The sequence below is a fragment of the Ascidiella aspersa genome, chromosome 8 (genome assembly GCF_963924565.1).
Source record: "Ascidiella aspersa chromosome 8, kaAscAspe10.2, whole genome shotgun sequence".
Lineage (NCBI taxonomy): Eukaryota > Metazoa > Chordata > Ascidiacea > Phlebobranchia > Ascidiidae > Ascidiella > Ascidiella aspersa.
In genome coordinates, this window is record NC_139454.1 from 22126783 (window position 1) to 22142194 (window position 15412).

Genomic DNA, 15412 nt, shown 5'->3' on the forward strand with positions numbered 1-15412 from the left:
ATATCGCGTTATATATTGACCGTAAGCTGCAGGCTCGACGCGACCCGATTTTCCTGTGTGTCGCCTCCCGATATTGGGCTTCAACAGACGGGAAGCGAACATGTAAAACGACACTTGTGCCGAGCGAGAATTGCGCGTTGACAGCACGCCACTGCGCAACTCGATGCACCCACACACTCGCACAGTCAGGTCCGACAGCGCCGTTTTAAGGCCGTTCTTATGAAACGGTGAAAGATGTAAGAAAACCGTTGGCAAAATGAAACGAGTGGTTTTAAGGCTGGCCCTGTATTGTATGAATGCCGGTCGAAGACGAATAAACTCGACTGTAAAACTGATCTCTGACTGTGGCAGAGAATCGTTTCGCACCTAAAACCGTTTGGATTCTCAGCGCAACTCGCACACTCAGGCAACAAAGTGCCGTTTACAGACCGTTCTTGTGAAACGGTTAAGGATGTACGTAAGATGTCTGGTTTCAGTGCTGGCCCGTTATACATATTGGTTGAAGACGAATAACCTCGGCTGTAAAACTTCTCTCTGCGTGACTGTGCCAGAGAACGAACGCTTTTTTATCCAAACCGTTTGGATTCTCAGCAAAAGCAAGCTTCAAAACACAGGGCCGCGGCCAGGAAAAGAACGCGTTGATAGGACCTTTTCCAAATCTTAGAGCGCTGTCACTGGAACGAACTTGGTCTTATAGTTTATAATATGCGGTGCTGACTGAAAAATACTATCAGCGTATAGTCTATGGTAAAATACAACTGTGTTTGTCCCTGTAATGCAAAAACTAATAAAATCTCGGAACTAAGGTTTTTTTGAATTTAAAAGCAAACTCTCAAAAGTATTTAACGCAAAAATTGGCGAAAACAGCAACAACATAACAATCGCCGTATAAAAAGCACAACAAAAGCTATCGCACTCACGGTTTGTGGCACCCCTCCGGCCGATTCGGAACTGCGTCGTGTGGAAGAGATACGAACGCCTCCAGACCTTAAAATATCGCATAAAAACCAGGTGCCCGACCGTTGAGCGCACAAAGCGAGCGTTGCCTATGGGCCCTTCACCGGTTTCGACTTTAAATCATCGAAATTGAACAAGGGCGAAAGCAGTCGGGAACACTTAAAACCTCGTCGACGAGCACTCGTCATTCGGGCCGAGTGCTGTCCGTTGGGGGACCTTCTTCGCGGCGTATTCTATATTGCCCTTGAGCAGGTCTCGCGCGCATTACTTTCCACTTTCGGTCGAGTGCCGATCGCGCCGCGAAACACAATGGCCACGTCGAATGTCGATTATGCGATGAACACTGCTTGAAACTCGCGCCGGCCGACGAGTTTCAACCAGCCACGAAGCAGCGTCACCCTATACAGCGCTTGCGTGGCCTATTAGATGTTCCTGGGCAATACTAAGCTGCTTCACATACGAACATCCAAGCAGTGTTCTAAACAAGTTAGTTTGAAATAACAAGTCACCAGTTGCCCAAGTCACGTCATAATTAGGGCAAGTCAACTTAAAGTCAAGTCCTTGTCATCAATTTAAAGCGTTAACAGATAAACTCGTCCAACTATGAGCAATAAGTCATGTAAATATATCATAAATCAAATTGTTTTACGAGCAAAAAATAATATAACTACCCCAATCAAAAAAAAGCTTAATGAAAATTTTTTTTCAACCCAAGTCAGTTGTCCGAAAGACTTAAGTCAAGTCAAGTCATTTTGCGCAGAAGACTTAAGTTGAGTCAAGTCATTTCAAAACAATGACTTAAGTGCACTTAAGTCAAGTGATTGTCAAGCGAGCAACAAGTATTGCCAAACAGATGAATTAAGGCACAACACAGTGCCATAACAGCGCCAAACATTCTTGCTACCACCAAGTTTTTGTACCACACACTTTGTCCCCCTATCGTTACTTTTGCGTACGTGTTGGTTTGTCGCCGCCTCCTCAAATAAATTTTTTCACAACTTGATTTTCAGGAGAAAGAGTTGATCGTTTTTTTCTCTTCGACAGTTCAATCAGATGATTTTTTACCACAAAAACGCCACACGGATGTTTTTTGGCAAAATAAAATCGTAACATGACTGAGGTTGAGAAAAAATCCTTTGAGCTTTTGTTGTACATTTGTTCACAATAAAAGAGGCTTTGGAAGTCTAAAAAAAAGAAAATTGGAAGAACGTGACAAAACACTAAGGCATAATCCCGCAAAATACACTGAAATCCATCAACTGGTGTTTCCACCAATTAAGCAGTGGCAGCGTTTGTGAATCGCGCCAATACGGCTTATGTCTGCAGCTAACCTGACATAATATCAAGCACGTTGCAGCGTACGCTGCAGCAACAAAGAGTGTGCAATTTGCAACGGGCGACTGCTGGCGTCATATTTACTCTTCTTCGCATTCGCGGCGGCATAGGAAAGTTTGCAAGGCAACACTCCTCAGCCTACACGGCAGTGGCGTAGCCAGCCAAAAATTTGTTGGGGGGCCAAAAAGTTTGAACTTTTTTTTAACTTTTGCCATTGTATGAACGGTCGTATCGAACACAAATAAATATGCTAGCAAACCGTTTCGAGCAGCAACTGACTGAGTTTTAGCGCAATACTCAAAAACCATTCAAATAGCAAAAACTGACTAAAAGTAGTAAAACTACATTATTGTTTACCAAACGTAAGATTAACTACATCGTTTGTGACGTAACATTGCATGACAATTAAAGGTGTGGCTTGCCTGTGATCGACTGTTGTGGTACTGCTCATAAAATACTTTACCGTTGCTGGTTAACAACTGTGTTAGCCTATTTGGCTTTTAGGCAATCCGGTCACAATTCCAGTGACGTTATTATATTACAGGGCACGCGGCAAAATGTAATGCGATGTATTCGCTCTGGCGTTTACGCCTGTTTATGTTACGTCACAATGGCAGCTCTTACCATGCGGTACAGTGAACAGTTAACTAACTCCTTTTAAACGTTCAGCTGTACAGGTTACAAAATTTGTGACACTGTTTACTCGTGACACTGTTTACTCGTCCTGAAAGCTTGCAGGAGATATTCCCAAAAGACACCACTTTGTCTTTGTAGCGTTATAATAAACAAAAACAAATATGAAAACAAACATAAATAATGAGCCGAAAAGCAGTCAACTTCATGTAACTCGAACTAGTCTGAAACACGCTGGAGCCAGTCAAGTCGTTCAAACAAGATAGCATTTACCCAAGTCTCAAAGGCGACAAACTTGCGGTTCTAGGTTCAGACGACAATGACATCTATTGTTTCTCTAATCACATTTTCCCTGTGCTGTATTATATTGTTGTCTAATAACAGTGCAATACAAACCGCCACTCTTTCAAAGCCTCAGCTTAACCCTAAAATACACAGGTGGCCCGTTTCGTTCGATAAACACGCTCAATACCGGTACTCCTACTTAAGGTAAACAAAAACAGCTAATCAACTGCAATACAAACTGCGCGCAATTACTTGCACCTGTCTCCGAAATCCACTCACAAACTATCAACCACACCCAATGTTTGAAGGATAAGAGCTGATCCGTCCAAAAAAACTACACTGCAGCTATGACTGCCAAAGCTTGAAAACTGCAAATTAACTTTTTAATTACTGCCGGCACGCAGCACTTCTTGAGCGAACACAGCAGCCAAGTAATTCAGTAGGCGAGTGACATTTAGCCGGGCACGGGCCAAACTGATGCCTTTTCCCTGTAGCAAGTCGACATGTCACTTACAAAAGGCCGAGTTGTGTCGAATTAGGTGTAACATTAGGTTTCCACAAAGCGGACGAGCTAAACAACAACGGCACGTTTTCCGTTTTTAAACAATCTCGCCTATCGCCGGCCTTTGTCCAAAAACTTGTGGTGAACAATAAAAGGCTTGATTTGTTTTTCAAGCACCCAGGTTAAAGAGCCCAACATTGTCTGGCTGACGCAGCATCGCCTGTAATTTGAATCCCTTTACCAGTGTTGTAAAAGTGCACTTAAGTCACTGATTTTAAATGACTTGACTTGGCCAAGGTATTTTGAGGAAAATGACTTGACTTAAGTCTTTTGAACAAATGGCTTGGGTTGAAATTAAGTGTTTTCATTACGAATTTGCTTTATAAATTTGAGCTAATTATCTCAGTTTTTGTACATAAACAATTTGCATACGTTTTTGTCGTTTTTTAGTTGTCACCAATTTTTAATAGTTTATCGTTTATTTTGGTTACAAAAACTGGGCTTGGAATTGAGTAACTCTAATAATGACTTGACTGGCACTTGACTTGTGCTTTTTCCAAAAAGACCTAAGTTACCTGACTGGGACTAAAATAACTTGTTTATAACACTAAGGCCTGGTAGTTGTTTGCGGATAACTTCAAATTTACATTGACGTTACTCTTCCTAGCGTCTAAACAGCTAGTTTGCCTTCCATGTTACATTTGTAATGCGCTATTAATTTTTCGTTTCTTTTTACATCAAGTTACTTACAAAAGATATCTTTATCTTTTCAATAAAACAGCAATAAGAAGCTTTACAATATTATTCAATAAAATGTGTTCGTTTAGAGATACAAAAAGAAGCTCTACGGACCCAGGAATTAACACAGCGCGAAACAGTGGAAACTTTAACCCGGTAACCAATGAAGATTAACAAGATTGGAATTAGGTTTATCCCGCACCGAGGAAACTTTACTACCCGTGTTTATAGCAATACTTTTTTTTATTTTTTTTTCATTAAATGCCGAGGAAGTTGTAAAATGTCGACGCCGACACATATCGTGTTTTTATGTATACAATTTTATTTGCTACATTCAATGACTAATTTCGACTGTGTGGTGTAGTTGATATAAGTTAGGCACCTAGCCATACCCCCTCTCCAAATATAGGTTTTGCCAACTTTAATACAGAGGTGAAAGTCAGGCAGAACGGCATTGAACATGTTTCCGAGAAAATAAGGATGCAGGTAAGCCGGGTATGGCGTACCCGGAAAAAAATGTTTTTACCTGGTCGTTTCCTTTTTCACCTGGCCATCCGCCATCTTCTTGAATGTATTTAAACGAAGATTTCAGTTGCATATTTGTGCATATTTGTGAACGATGACATTTGATATTTGAAGGTTATTTTTAGATATCAAAGTATGACGTAACTCTGTGATATCTAAAAATTCTTCTTTCACCTGTGCTTTAACAACGTCACTGCAAAACAACACGTTTTGCGCTAATCTTATCATTGTCAATTTGTGTTTTTTTCTGTTTTGGAAAACGTTTTTCTCTCAACGTCTCTGTGCATATGCCAATGCATGTTATGCGTTTAATAAAAGTACACATATTATTAGGCAGGTAGTCAAAGGAACATTTAGTAAAATACAATTAAATATATTGAACACAATTAAATATATCGAAGCCGTAATCGTTGGTCAAAAAGCAGCTTCAGAAGGGCTAGATTTCAGTTGTATATACACACATATGTGTGGACATGTTTCATTGGATGATATATCGAACATATTCGAAAAATTACATTTATTGCCAACTGAGCTAAACGTTTTATTGTCACGCTCCCCGAAGTATTTCTCCTTTTCTTTTAAATATTTTCTACTTGACAAAAAGCTATAGCGCCAGAGGTCTCAAGCATTTGGGACGTTTGGAAAAATCATGTTTATTACAATATGGCCGAAGGATTATGTTAGGTATATGTATAGGCCTAGAATAATTTCATCGTCCAATGAGAGGGCAATTTCGCCCACAAAGAGAAAGAAAAAAATTTGCCAATGGCCGATTTATTGCATCGTTTTGAATAATCATACGGATATTCAGCTTTTTAAATTAAAATCAAATTTTCACTTAATATTTTGAAAAATATGCCGAGCAGTCCTTTAAGATTCGGTTCAGTTGCGGTTCGACTCGTTAAAAACAGGTTACTGTTAAAAACAGGTTAAAAACAGGTTACTGTATTAATGGCTATAAATTCGAGAGATATAAAGGCAATACCCAGAAGTCGAATAAAAATAATTCGAAATGCACATGTTAATTGGGAATACACAACGTTTTGAACCTTAACGCAATATACTGTATACATTACAATTAGTATAAGTTTTACAGGCAACATTTTTTTCGTGCATTGGAGTAAACGCAAGATGCGCCCACGTTAAGTAAGTGTAGCCGCTACAGGCAACATTGTGCCTTAATGACTGTTTTAAAAGGTGCTTGCGCGACCTCTTTTGGTGTAAAACTATATAATTTTTCGTCGTTGGAGTTTATGAATTGCTTACTGTTATGTGCGCGCTTCCTTATATACCGTTGTTGGTATGCAAATACGTTACCGACGCTTTTTGTGTTTGTTTTATGATCAAGTCTATGAAAGACCCTGAGTATATGTGCTTTGAAAAATCTCGCAATTCATAAAGTTAAATTGACCGGCCTTAAGCCCAAATTGTCGCTGCCTGATCGGTGCTATTTTTTATTCTCATCCGTCTTTTTTGTTGTTTAAGTGTAATGAGAATAATAAAAAAAGATAAGCTTTCTCACAATTTACATAACTTTTCATTTTTAATGGTATTTAACTTTATTTTCCAATACCGGTTTTCGGTATCAGAATATAACTTTAAGTATCGGACATTCCTATTGTCAACATTCCACGTTGTAAGGCTACGACTGCATTACTTTGTTGTTGTTTATCGCCTTTACTGACACGTTTTAAGCAGGATGCAAAGTAGCTCGTTGTCGTATAGAAAAACTAAGTGACCGCCATCACGATATTAATATAGACAGAGTTAATTAAACGAAAGCATTCTTACGAAACGACCTATTATAGTTTATGTATGCGACCTATTACAGTTTATGTATAAGTCAGTGAAAAGTATAAGCATCGTGCAGTACATATTGTACATTATTTATTACACCTATTTTATAGATGTTAAGTTTTATGTTATTATCTAGACTAGAGTAGCTAAATGAACAAAGTAATAGCTCAGGGGGAGGCAAATGTATTCAATGGAAGAGCCATTTGCAGAAAATACAAGTACCAAAGAGCCACTAAAATATTTCAATACAAAAACGGTAAATAATGCAAGGTCAGCCGCAATAATAACAGAATTGTAATAAAACGGTCATAATCAACACAATAATAATTCCGGTAATAGCAAAATAAAACGCAAAATATTTATTAATATCAGTCGTTTGTGAACCATGCAACTCTTCGGACTCTATGTCTAGTGTTACGTCATAAACGAAATGCTGGCCTAAATAAAGAAAAGAAAAAGAGAGAAACGTTTATAAACGATACTATTGATGGTAGCCTTTACAATTTTTCGGAATTTTGCGATTCAACTAGAAGAGCCACAAAAAACATGCCGGCGAGCCGCAGTTTGCCCACCCCTGTAATAGCTGTTTGCAAACCGGCAATTATGTCAGATAAACCAAGATAACTTACCAAGATAAATTTTTTCAACCATAATTAAAAACAAATGACGGGGCCTAATTATGCAAGAGTGTTTCGCGATTTCAGCCTAATTGTATACTTGTAAGCTATGTATATAGTAGAGGTCAGGTAATGGAAACGTCAGTGTTGTAGGCCTAAACAAGTCATTTCAAGTCCAAGTCAAGTCTTTTTAAATAAATAACAAGTCAATTAATCGTTAGAGCAAGTCAAGTCCTTATGAGAAAACCCAACTAAAAACAACAAAAACGCAGCATATAACAAGCAAATAATTAACAAATGCTCGCATTTAAAAAAATGCTTAATGAAAACACTTTATTTCAACCCAATACATTTGTTTAAAAGACTTACTTCAAGCCAGGTTATTTGAAAACATTGACTTATCATTAAAACTATGAAAAAACATTTTTATTACGTGTTCCAATTATTTTTGCTTTATGATGGCATTTTGCGGCATTACTCTATGTGGTAACGTGTAATATATTAACAAACGTGGTTTGCAACACAGAATCGTGCACATGCAAAGTGTAACACGTAAAGAGCTACAGACATGAGTTTATCGGACGAGTTCGAAATGAGGCAGCTCGGCGAGGAAGACTTCGAAAGTGGCGTCAAGGATTTTCTCATAAAGTTCTACAGTCGGGCCGACGTCCTGGTCCAGGTACTGGGTGCAAACGAAGCCGATGAGGGAGGAATGTACGCCTACCGGGCCTATGTGGCGCTAAAGTACCACAAGGCGTCCTTCGCCGTGTACAAGCGATCTACAGGTCAGTTGGCCGGCGTCAAGTTTAACTTTGTGCACAGCTGCGAAGCGAGCTCGACTCCCGTGAGTATGTTGTCCACTAAGTACGACGCCGGTGAGATTTCGGACAAGGCCAAGACCGCCATTAAGTTCGTCGACAACTTCTTCGGCGATATTTACAAGGAGCTGGGCGTGCAGCGCTACATGGAGTCGGGAATGGTCTGCGTGGACAAGCAGTTCGCCAACATGGGTCTGGCCACGCAGCTTGGGAAGCGCAGTTCTCGGGAGGCCAAGCTACTCGGCTGCGAATGCATCGTGTCTTTCAACACCTCGGCCTTCACTTGCAAGTGAGAACGTAACGTACAATGCTTAACGTTTCACGAAATGTGCGTTCTCATTTGCATATACCGCCACTATGACTAACTTTATACAAAACTTAGCGGCAGCCTCTGGGTATTGTTTTGAGAAAGAAGTGCGTAACAAAACAACATTTAGCGGTTTCAACCCTAATTCTAAATAAAGCTAGCATGAAAATCGAAAAACGCTTCTTTTTATATCGATATTCTATTAAACCAGTGGTTCTCAAACTGGGGTCCGCGGTCTTTTTGGGGTCGACGAGACAATTTTCTGGGACCGCGAAGCACCTAACAAAAATATCAACACGACTCTCCTAAAGAAAACAATTGTTCGAGCAATAACATTTTGAGGCAACTTACTTTTCCAAACCAAGCTGATTAGTTGTTCATTTACGTTATTGCACGCTTAAGTTAAATTGTCAATTGTGACGTCATAGTGTTGCGTTGTTCTAGTGAGAATTACGATTTTACAGCTTGCTGCGCTGCCACTGTGGGGCACCGGTTTTAAAACTGTTCGTGATTGCTAGACTAGAATAAAGTGATTTGTTAATTAGAGGTTAACATAACTGATAGCAAAGAAGCAAGTGCACCCGTCCCATTGATACAATTAAAAACAACGTGTTATTTTGAGTTTATTTGTGTATATTTTTAAGGACCGTGAGCAATCAAAAATTGCTGGGGGACCGTTGCGTAATTTTTTAACAAAAGTTTGAGAACCACTGCATTAAACACATTTTAGAACTTCTTGAAAGCAGCGAACGATTTTCCAAGCAGGCCTGTGTTTTTTTAAGTAGCGCTGCTCACAGTTCACAGACGATTGTTGTTTGTTGCAGGATTGTTGAAAAGTTCGGTTACACATTAATGCGCGAAATCAAGTACGAGGAGTACATCGATCCCGACACTGGATGTCGCCCTTTCAAGGTCGTTGACCCTCAGCAAACGCACGCCAGAATCTACTACAAGCGGATCTAAACAAGACTTGTCATGTGACCAGTTGTTTCTAATCATGTTTCCAATTCCTCATCGTTTTTCATGGGCACGACAAGCACCGCTCGTACCTTATAATTTGACAGTTAGCTTCTAAAATTGATGAAGCCGGAATTATAAGAGCAATGTACTATCTGATTTTAAATTTAAATTTTACTGAGTTTTTCAAGGCAATACGTTTTACAAGTTAGTTATAGGCTACCTCAAACTACAGCCTGCTTCTAGAGCAGCTAAAAAAAACTATAACTCCAACTGTTCAAGTTTTTTTAAATGGCTCCAGCAAAAAAAAGACTGTCTTAGGGTTTAGCTGAGTGCAGTTTATTTTGACTAGCAATTTGTTTGTAACATTGTGATAGTCCAGAGTAGACTCATTTTAGTGCTATTGTGTTGTCACTTAATAAAGTTGGCTGTAAATTTCCAAGTCACAGATTCTATTGTTAATTACTTTACAGCCCACCTAATAAAATAATTAGGTAATGAAAACATTCATTGAAAATGTAATCTGCATTCACAAAAAGTTGCACTTTAGTGCTACAATATTTTAAATGTAGGAGATCTGTTTAATACAGTCAAATAAAACTTTTCAAAACAAAAGGCAACGAGCAAGAGCAATTGTTTTTCATAATTCATAAAACAAGTATATATGCTGTGTTCTGATGTTGAAATTAAGCGATAAATTCAATGAATGGTGTGTTGATAACATAAAATGTCAACCTGAGAAACAAAAATCAATTAACGTTTAATACTTTACCAGCAATGGAAACCAATTTAGAATAATAAAAAATAAAATGGTCAAGCTTTCTATAAAAATAACATCTTAACATTAATAATAAATTGAAAAGCCAAATTAACTAATGATGATACAAGCTTGTATCGAAACGTCTTAATCAAGATGATGTCGAACTACTCGACCTTTTTGGCTTTGCATTTTATTATCAAGCTACATTACAGATCCGTGCATAGTGTACCCAAATCTTTACATTAAGTTGAACAAAACATAAAACATTATCATCATAGGCAATAGCTAAGGTGTAGTAATTTACAAACACTACTTTTAAAAGTGTATATAATTAAAAGTGTATATTAGAAACAAATAACAATAAAACATAGATAAAAGTCTAATTAACTGAAGACATATGTCAAAAAATAAATAAAAAACACCTACAACAGTCGTAACATAGATGGCACAATACCAAACAACACAATTTATTAAATGATAAAAATTAGTTGCATAGAACTCGGCTAGCTTAAAATTTGAAGATGATAAAAACAAAGTCTAATTAAAAACTTATATGTGTACAGTTCAAAAATTCTACTCTCATTAGAACATTTTGTGCTTTTGTTTTTAACTATTTAAATAGTTAATAAAGCTGCAAATTGCATATTTGTTTTATTTCTGTTTTTTAGAACCCTTTGCAGTAAGATATGATTGAACATAAAAGTTTGTAAACAATGATATCAAGGCAACCATGTAGGAAATGACCATTAAGTTTAACCAGTCAGGGAATTCACAGTCTGCAAAGTAATTGTAAACACAATGGGTAAAGATGCAGACAAATTGTATGAGTTGCAGTCGTGTAAGGTACTTCTTCCACCAAAGATATTTGCGCACCTCTGGCCCAAAACAGCATAGTGCATAGTAACTGTACATGATTACATGAACAAATGAGTTGATGAGTCCAATGAAAAACGCCTGTCCTCCAGCGGTGTACTTAATTGCCAGCCACCAGTTAATGAGCATGGTGGAGTGGTGAAATACATGTAAAAACGAAACTTGATTGAACTTTTTTCTCATGACAAAGAAAACAGTGTCAAGCAACTCAAAGTACTTTGATATGAAATACCACCAGCAAACCTTGGCCATTCGCATGGCAAGTGGGCTGGTAGAATAATCCACAGGCTGGCATAGAAGGCTGTAGCTTGCGAGATAACTGGACATGGAAAACTCATACACCATATAAACAGAAAGACAAACTAACACCAAGTTGTACACCTTTAACAAGGCATTGATTTGAAAGGGCTTTCTGCCTTTCATTAGAGTTTTGGCATTTGCACAGAACGCTATGTACAACACCAGAATAACCGCTGGCGGCCATGGGCTGTGCACCATAAACCAGTCTTTGGTTCTGGCGTCCATCCTTTCCTCTATGGCCACTTCGTACGTGTTTTCTAGGTAATTCCAAACATCTTCCCAAGCGCTTTTACTGCTATTGACCGACATTACAATCTTGGGGTCGGTGCTTCAGTAACACAGAGCGAAGTTCTGGTAAATCGACCGGGTTCACAACGCCCTCAGACTTGCAGCACGCACGACTCGTCCAACCTTGCGCTGCGCTGTACGTACTTCAGACTTTGATCGTAACGCGTCACTAAACACAAACAAACCAAAATATTTTTTATTTTTTATTGGAACTTTACTCCGTCCTTTCCTTGACGGAGAAAAGCAATAAAACAAGATTATCCGTATTCGTGTTTGGATAATCTCTAATTGAACATTGTTTGTGGGTGCACCAGTACTAAAAGGTAAACAAGGGTGCATCACAAACTTTTGATGAACCATTAATGTTTTTGACATTCAGGATATTAGAAAATAGGTGCATAGGTTTCAATTTTCAACTGATATATAAATGATACTCGATACTCTGTACAGTAGCCTACTCGCAAGCAGCCTGCAGCCATAATCGAACTCTTATCGACAGTGTGTAAAACTTCGACAGTTCCGCTCGGTTTATTAACATGTTGATAATAATAATGCTGTTTACCTCAGTTTACATTTTAAGTAAACAGGGTGCATGAGTCCGTAACAACAACTTTAAGGGTTCACCGAATCAAAAAAGTTGAAGAGCAGTAGAGTAGACAAGAACTGATTCTTATAACAACTAGGCAAGGAATGCAGGTAACCTAATGGTCCCCCTTTCAGGCAAAAGTAGGCCAATATAAAAAAAAATTAGAAACAAGTATTTCCCAGCTGATTTGTGTCACTTAAGGTGTGTATATTCACCAAAAATAAGTTCCAGCTCATCTGGCCTGGGGAAGGCCTGGATTTTATAAGGTGAACAGGCCATGTTTAACCTTTGGTTTCAAATTATCAAAAATGTTATGAAATTGCGTAAAACAAGTCATTACGAGAAATCTGAAAGTGATGCTTTGATTTACTTATCGGCCACTACAATAACTAAAGATGATAGGCTACAAGTTCGTATGGAAACCTATTAGTCATAATGATGTTGATTTACTAAACCTTTTTGGCTTTGCAAATTATATTATCAAGATCAGACATATTTGTGAAGAGTAAGATCTGCAAATAGAAAGCAATCACGAAGTCAACTGAAAAATATCGCACACAGTTTGGTTGAAAAATCATGTGGTATTTTCGACGAATGATTATTTCACACTTTAGGGTTTTGTTGCTGTTAGTGTTTATATTATTATAATCTAACTGTGGAGGTTTCTTACAAACAAAAATCGGCAACATAAGTATTTTTTCGCAAAAAAATATCATTTTTACATTTTGAAATTCTGTCTATAGTGTGCTTTTGAGTAATTCAACGTAAATCTGTATTATGTAAACATGCTGCCCTCACAAAATAGACTGATAACAAAAATTTCACAAATAAGACTGATAACAAAAAAAATTAGAAATAGACTGATAACAAAAATTAGGTTAAATTTAATCAATAAATATAACTTTTTTCCAATCTCTACTCAATGGGATCAAACTAGAAAAAATAGACTTACTTTCTAAAAAATAAAACACATGTAGGTTGTATATTATTTTATCTAAAAGGGCAATAGGTAAACGTATATTAAGAATATATTTATTTCAACGACTTCCAAGTATATGAGAGCGCCAGCTGCGACAGTTGTCACCCATGTTTCGAAAAGAAAGGACACAAAGTGCGTCCTTATTTGTTCTTTTTCGCTCCGAACGCGGTGTAGGCCCTCAGGTAGAAGTTGGCGAAGAGCGCCACAAGCGAGAAGAGGTAAAGGATGGACCAGGCGTTGATCCAGCCGGGAAAGTTGCACTCGGCCGAGTAATTGTGCCCGCTGTGGAACATTATGAGAAAGAACTGGGCGATCTGCACCCGCGTCAGGTAGCGCTTCCACCAAAGGTGCCGTCTCACCGCCGGACCGCAGCAAGACAGCCCGTAGTAGCTGTACATGATGACGTGCACGAATGACGTCACCATGCCGTTGAAGAAGGTGCCGCCGCCCGCGATAAACTTGACCGCCATCCACCAGTTGAGGATCATGCTGGAGTGGTGGTAAACGTGCAGGAACGAGATCTGGTCGAACTTCTTGCGCAGCACGATGAAAACAGTGTCGAGCAGGTCGACGTACTTGGAGAAGTAGTACCACCAGCAGACCGACGCCATGCGCATGGCCAGCGGCCCACTCGAGTAATCCACCGGCTGGCAGGCGAGCAGGTTGTAACCGGCCAGGTAGCTGGTGGTTACGAATTCTTTGGCCATGTAGCCGGAGAGCAAAACCTGGCAGAGGTTGTAGGCCATCATGAGCGGCCGCAACTCAAGGGCTTTTCGCTCGGCCATGATGTCCTTTGCTTTGACGCAAAAAGCAACGTAGCAGGCCATTACGAGCAGTGGCTGCCATAGACTGTAGCTCAGCGGCCAGTCCTTGGTTCTTGGGTCGGCCAGGTCGTAGATGTAGGTCTGGTAGAGGTCAGCCCACCTCCGGGCGCCATCCTTAGCGCTTTGCCACAACATGGACATGTTGATATTTCGCGGATTCGTGCTTTGGCCTTAATCTGAAAAACGAAGGGAAATTTGCGGGACGAATTTTCATTTGTCTGTCAAAACGAGTGTGACACAAAGCGTTGCTGCGAACTTACCAAAAACAACTTCGATCCAAAAGGAAAAATACGTATTTAGAAATATCTTCACTTTTAGGTAAAAACAAGTAAGAAAATAGTTGTTGGTATTAAATCACTATGAACATACATCAATATGCAAATCCTACACAAACAACTGTATGACATGTTGGCTACAGATGTTGTAATTATTATTATTATTTTTTTTTTTGGGGGGGGGGGAAGTATATAGAAAGCGATTCGGTTGTTGGCGTATAAATGGCATCAAAATACAAGTGCAAATCACATGCAAGAATTAGCCATGCAACTGGACTTTAGATCCAACCCATATGACCCTTAAAAATAAGTCTCACCAAGTTTTATGAAATGTATTTTGTTTATTTCACGTCGGTTTCAAAACATTCATTGTGTGGTATATATATGATTTGACTGCTGCAATAGGCCGCTTTTTCAATTGATCGTCCCAAATTCTGGTCAACAGTCAGCACGTAATAGGCTATAACGTAAGGGAAATTTATGTAGTGGACCGGAACTCGTCAAAGAGCGTTACTCCGCCTTCTTGGTTAAGTGGTTTCCAGCCATTTTTCGAATTTGGGCTCCAAGTAAGTTGAGTGCAGTCCAATAACAATTAATATAACTCGCAATTTAAAATGTGGGCTACACAGCGCTAAAGTTTATTTACAAGGACTAAGCTGAAGAGCAGAGCAGAATGGTCCAGCCCAAGCAATATAAACCCCTTCATTTTCCATAATACTAATATAAAAGCCCCTCACTTTTCATACCATTCTTTTAAACAAAATTAGGCCATTAATTTTTATTTGCTTTTCATAAATTAGGCTACTGTTTTTAAATGACCTTTATTACTATAATGACTTGGACTGGGGCTTGAAAATAACTTGACTACTGGAACACTACTTAACAGCATGTCAAAACAAGGGCCTTTCAAAAATAAGTGCCCATGATTTAATATGCTTATTTAGCTGGCTCAATTAAACGATCATCTATTTTGAAAACGTTAGGTAAAACATTAGATTTCGTCATATTATGAGATTTAATTTATCGTACTTCCTAATAGTGAAATATTATTGCTTG

The 15412-nt window shown here is 38.8% G+C and overlaps 1 protein-coding gene and 2 pseudogenes across 1 annotated transcript; 1 reads left to right on the forward strand and 2 right to left on the reverse strand.

Moving 5' to 3' along the window:
- Positions 1–7957: 7957 nt before the first annotated feature.
- On the forward strand, positions 7958–9477 carry LOC146136875 (uncharacterized). Its single transcript, XM_083396274.1, has 2 exons — positions 7958–8496; positions 9339–9477. The coding sequence occupies exons 1-2, from the start codon at positions 7958–7960 to the stop codon at positions 9475–9477; spliced, it is 678 nt and encodes a 225-aa protein (XP_083252400.1).
- A 616-nt stretch (positions 9478–10093) lies between these two features.
- Positions 10094–11788, reverse strand: LOC146136876 (very long chain fatty acid elongase 4 pseudogene; annotated as a pseudogene).
- A 1609-nt stretch (positions 11789–13397) lies between these two features.
- Positions 13398–14222, reverse strand: LOC146136877 (very long chain fatty acid elongase 4 pseudogene; annotated as a pseudogene).
- Positions 14223–15412: the final 1190 nt, after the last annotated feature.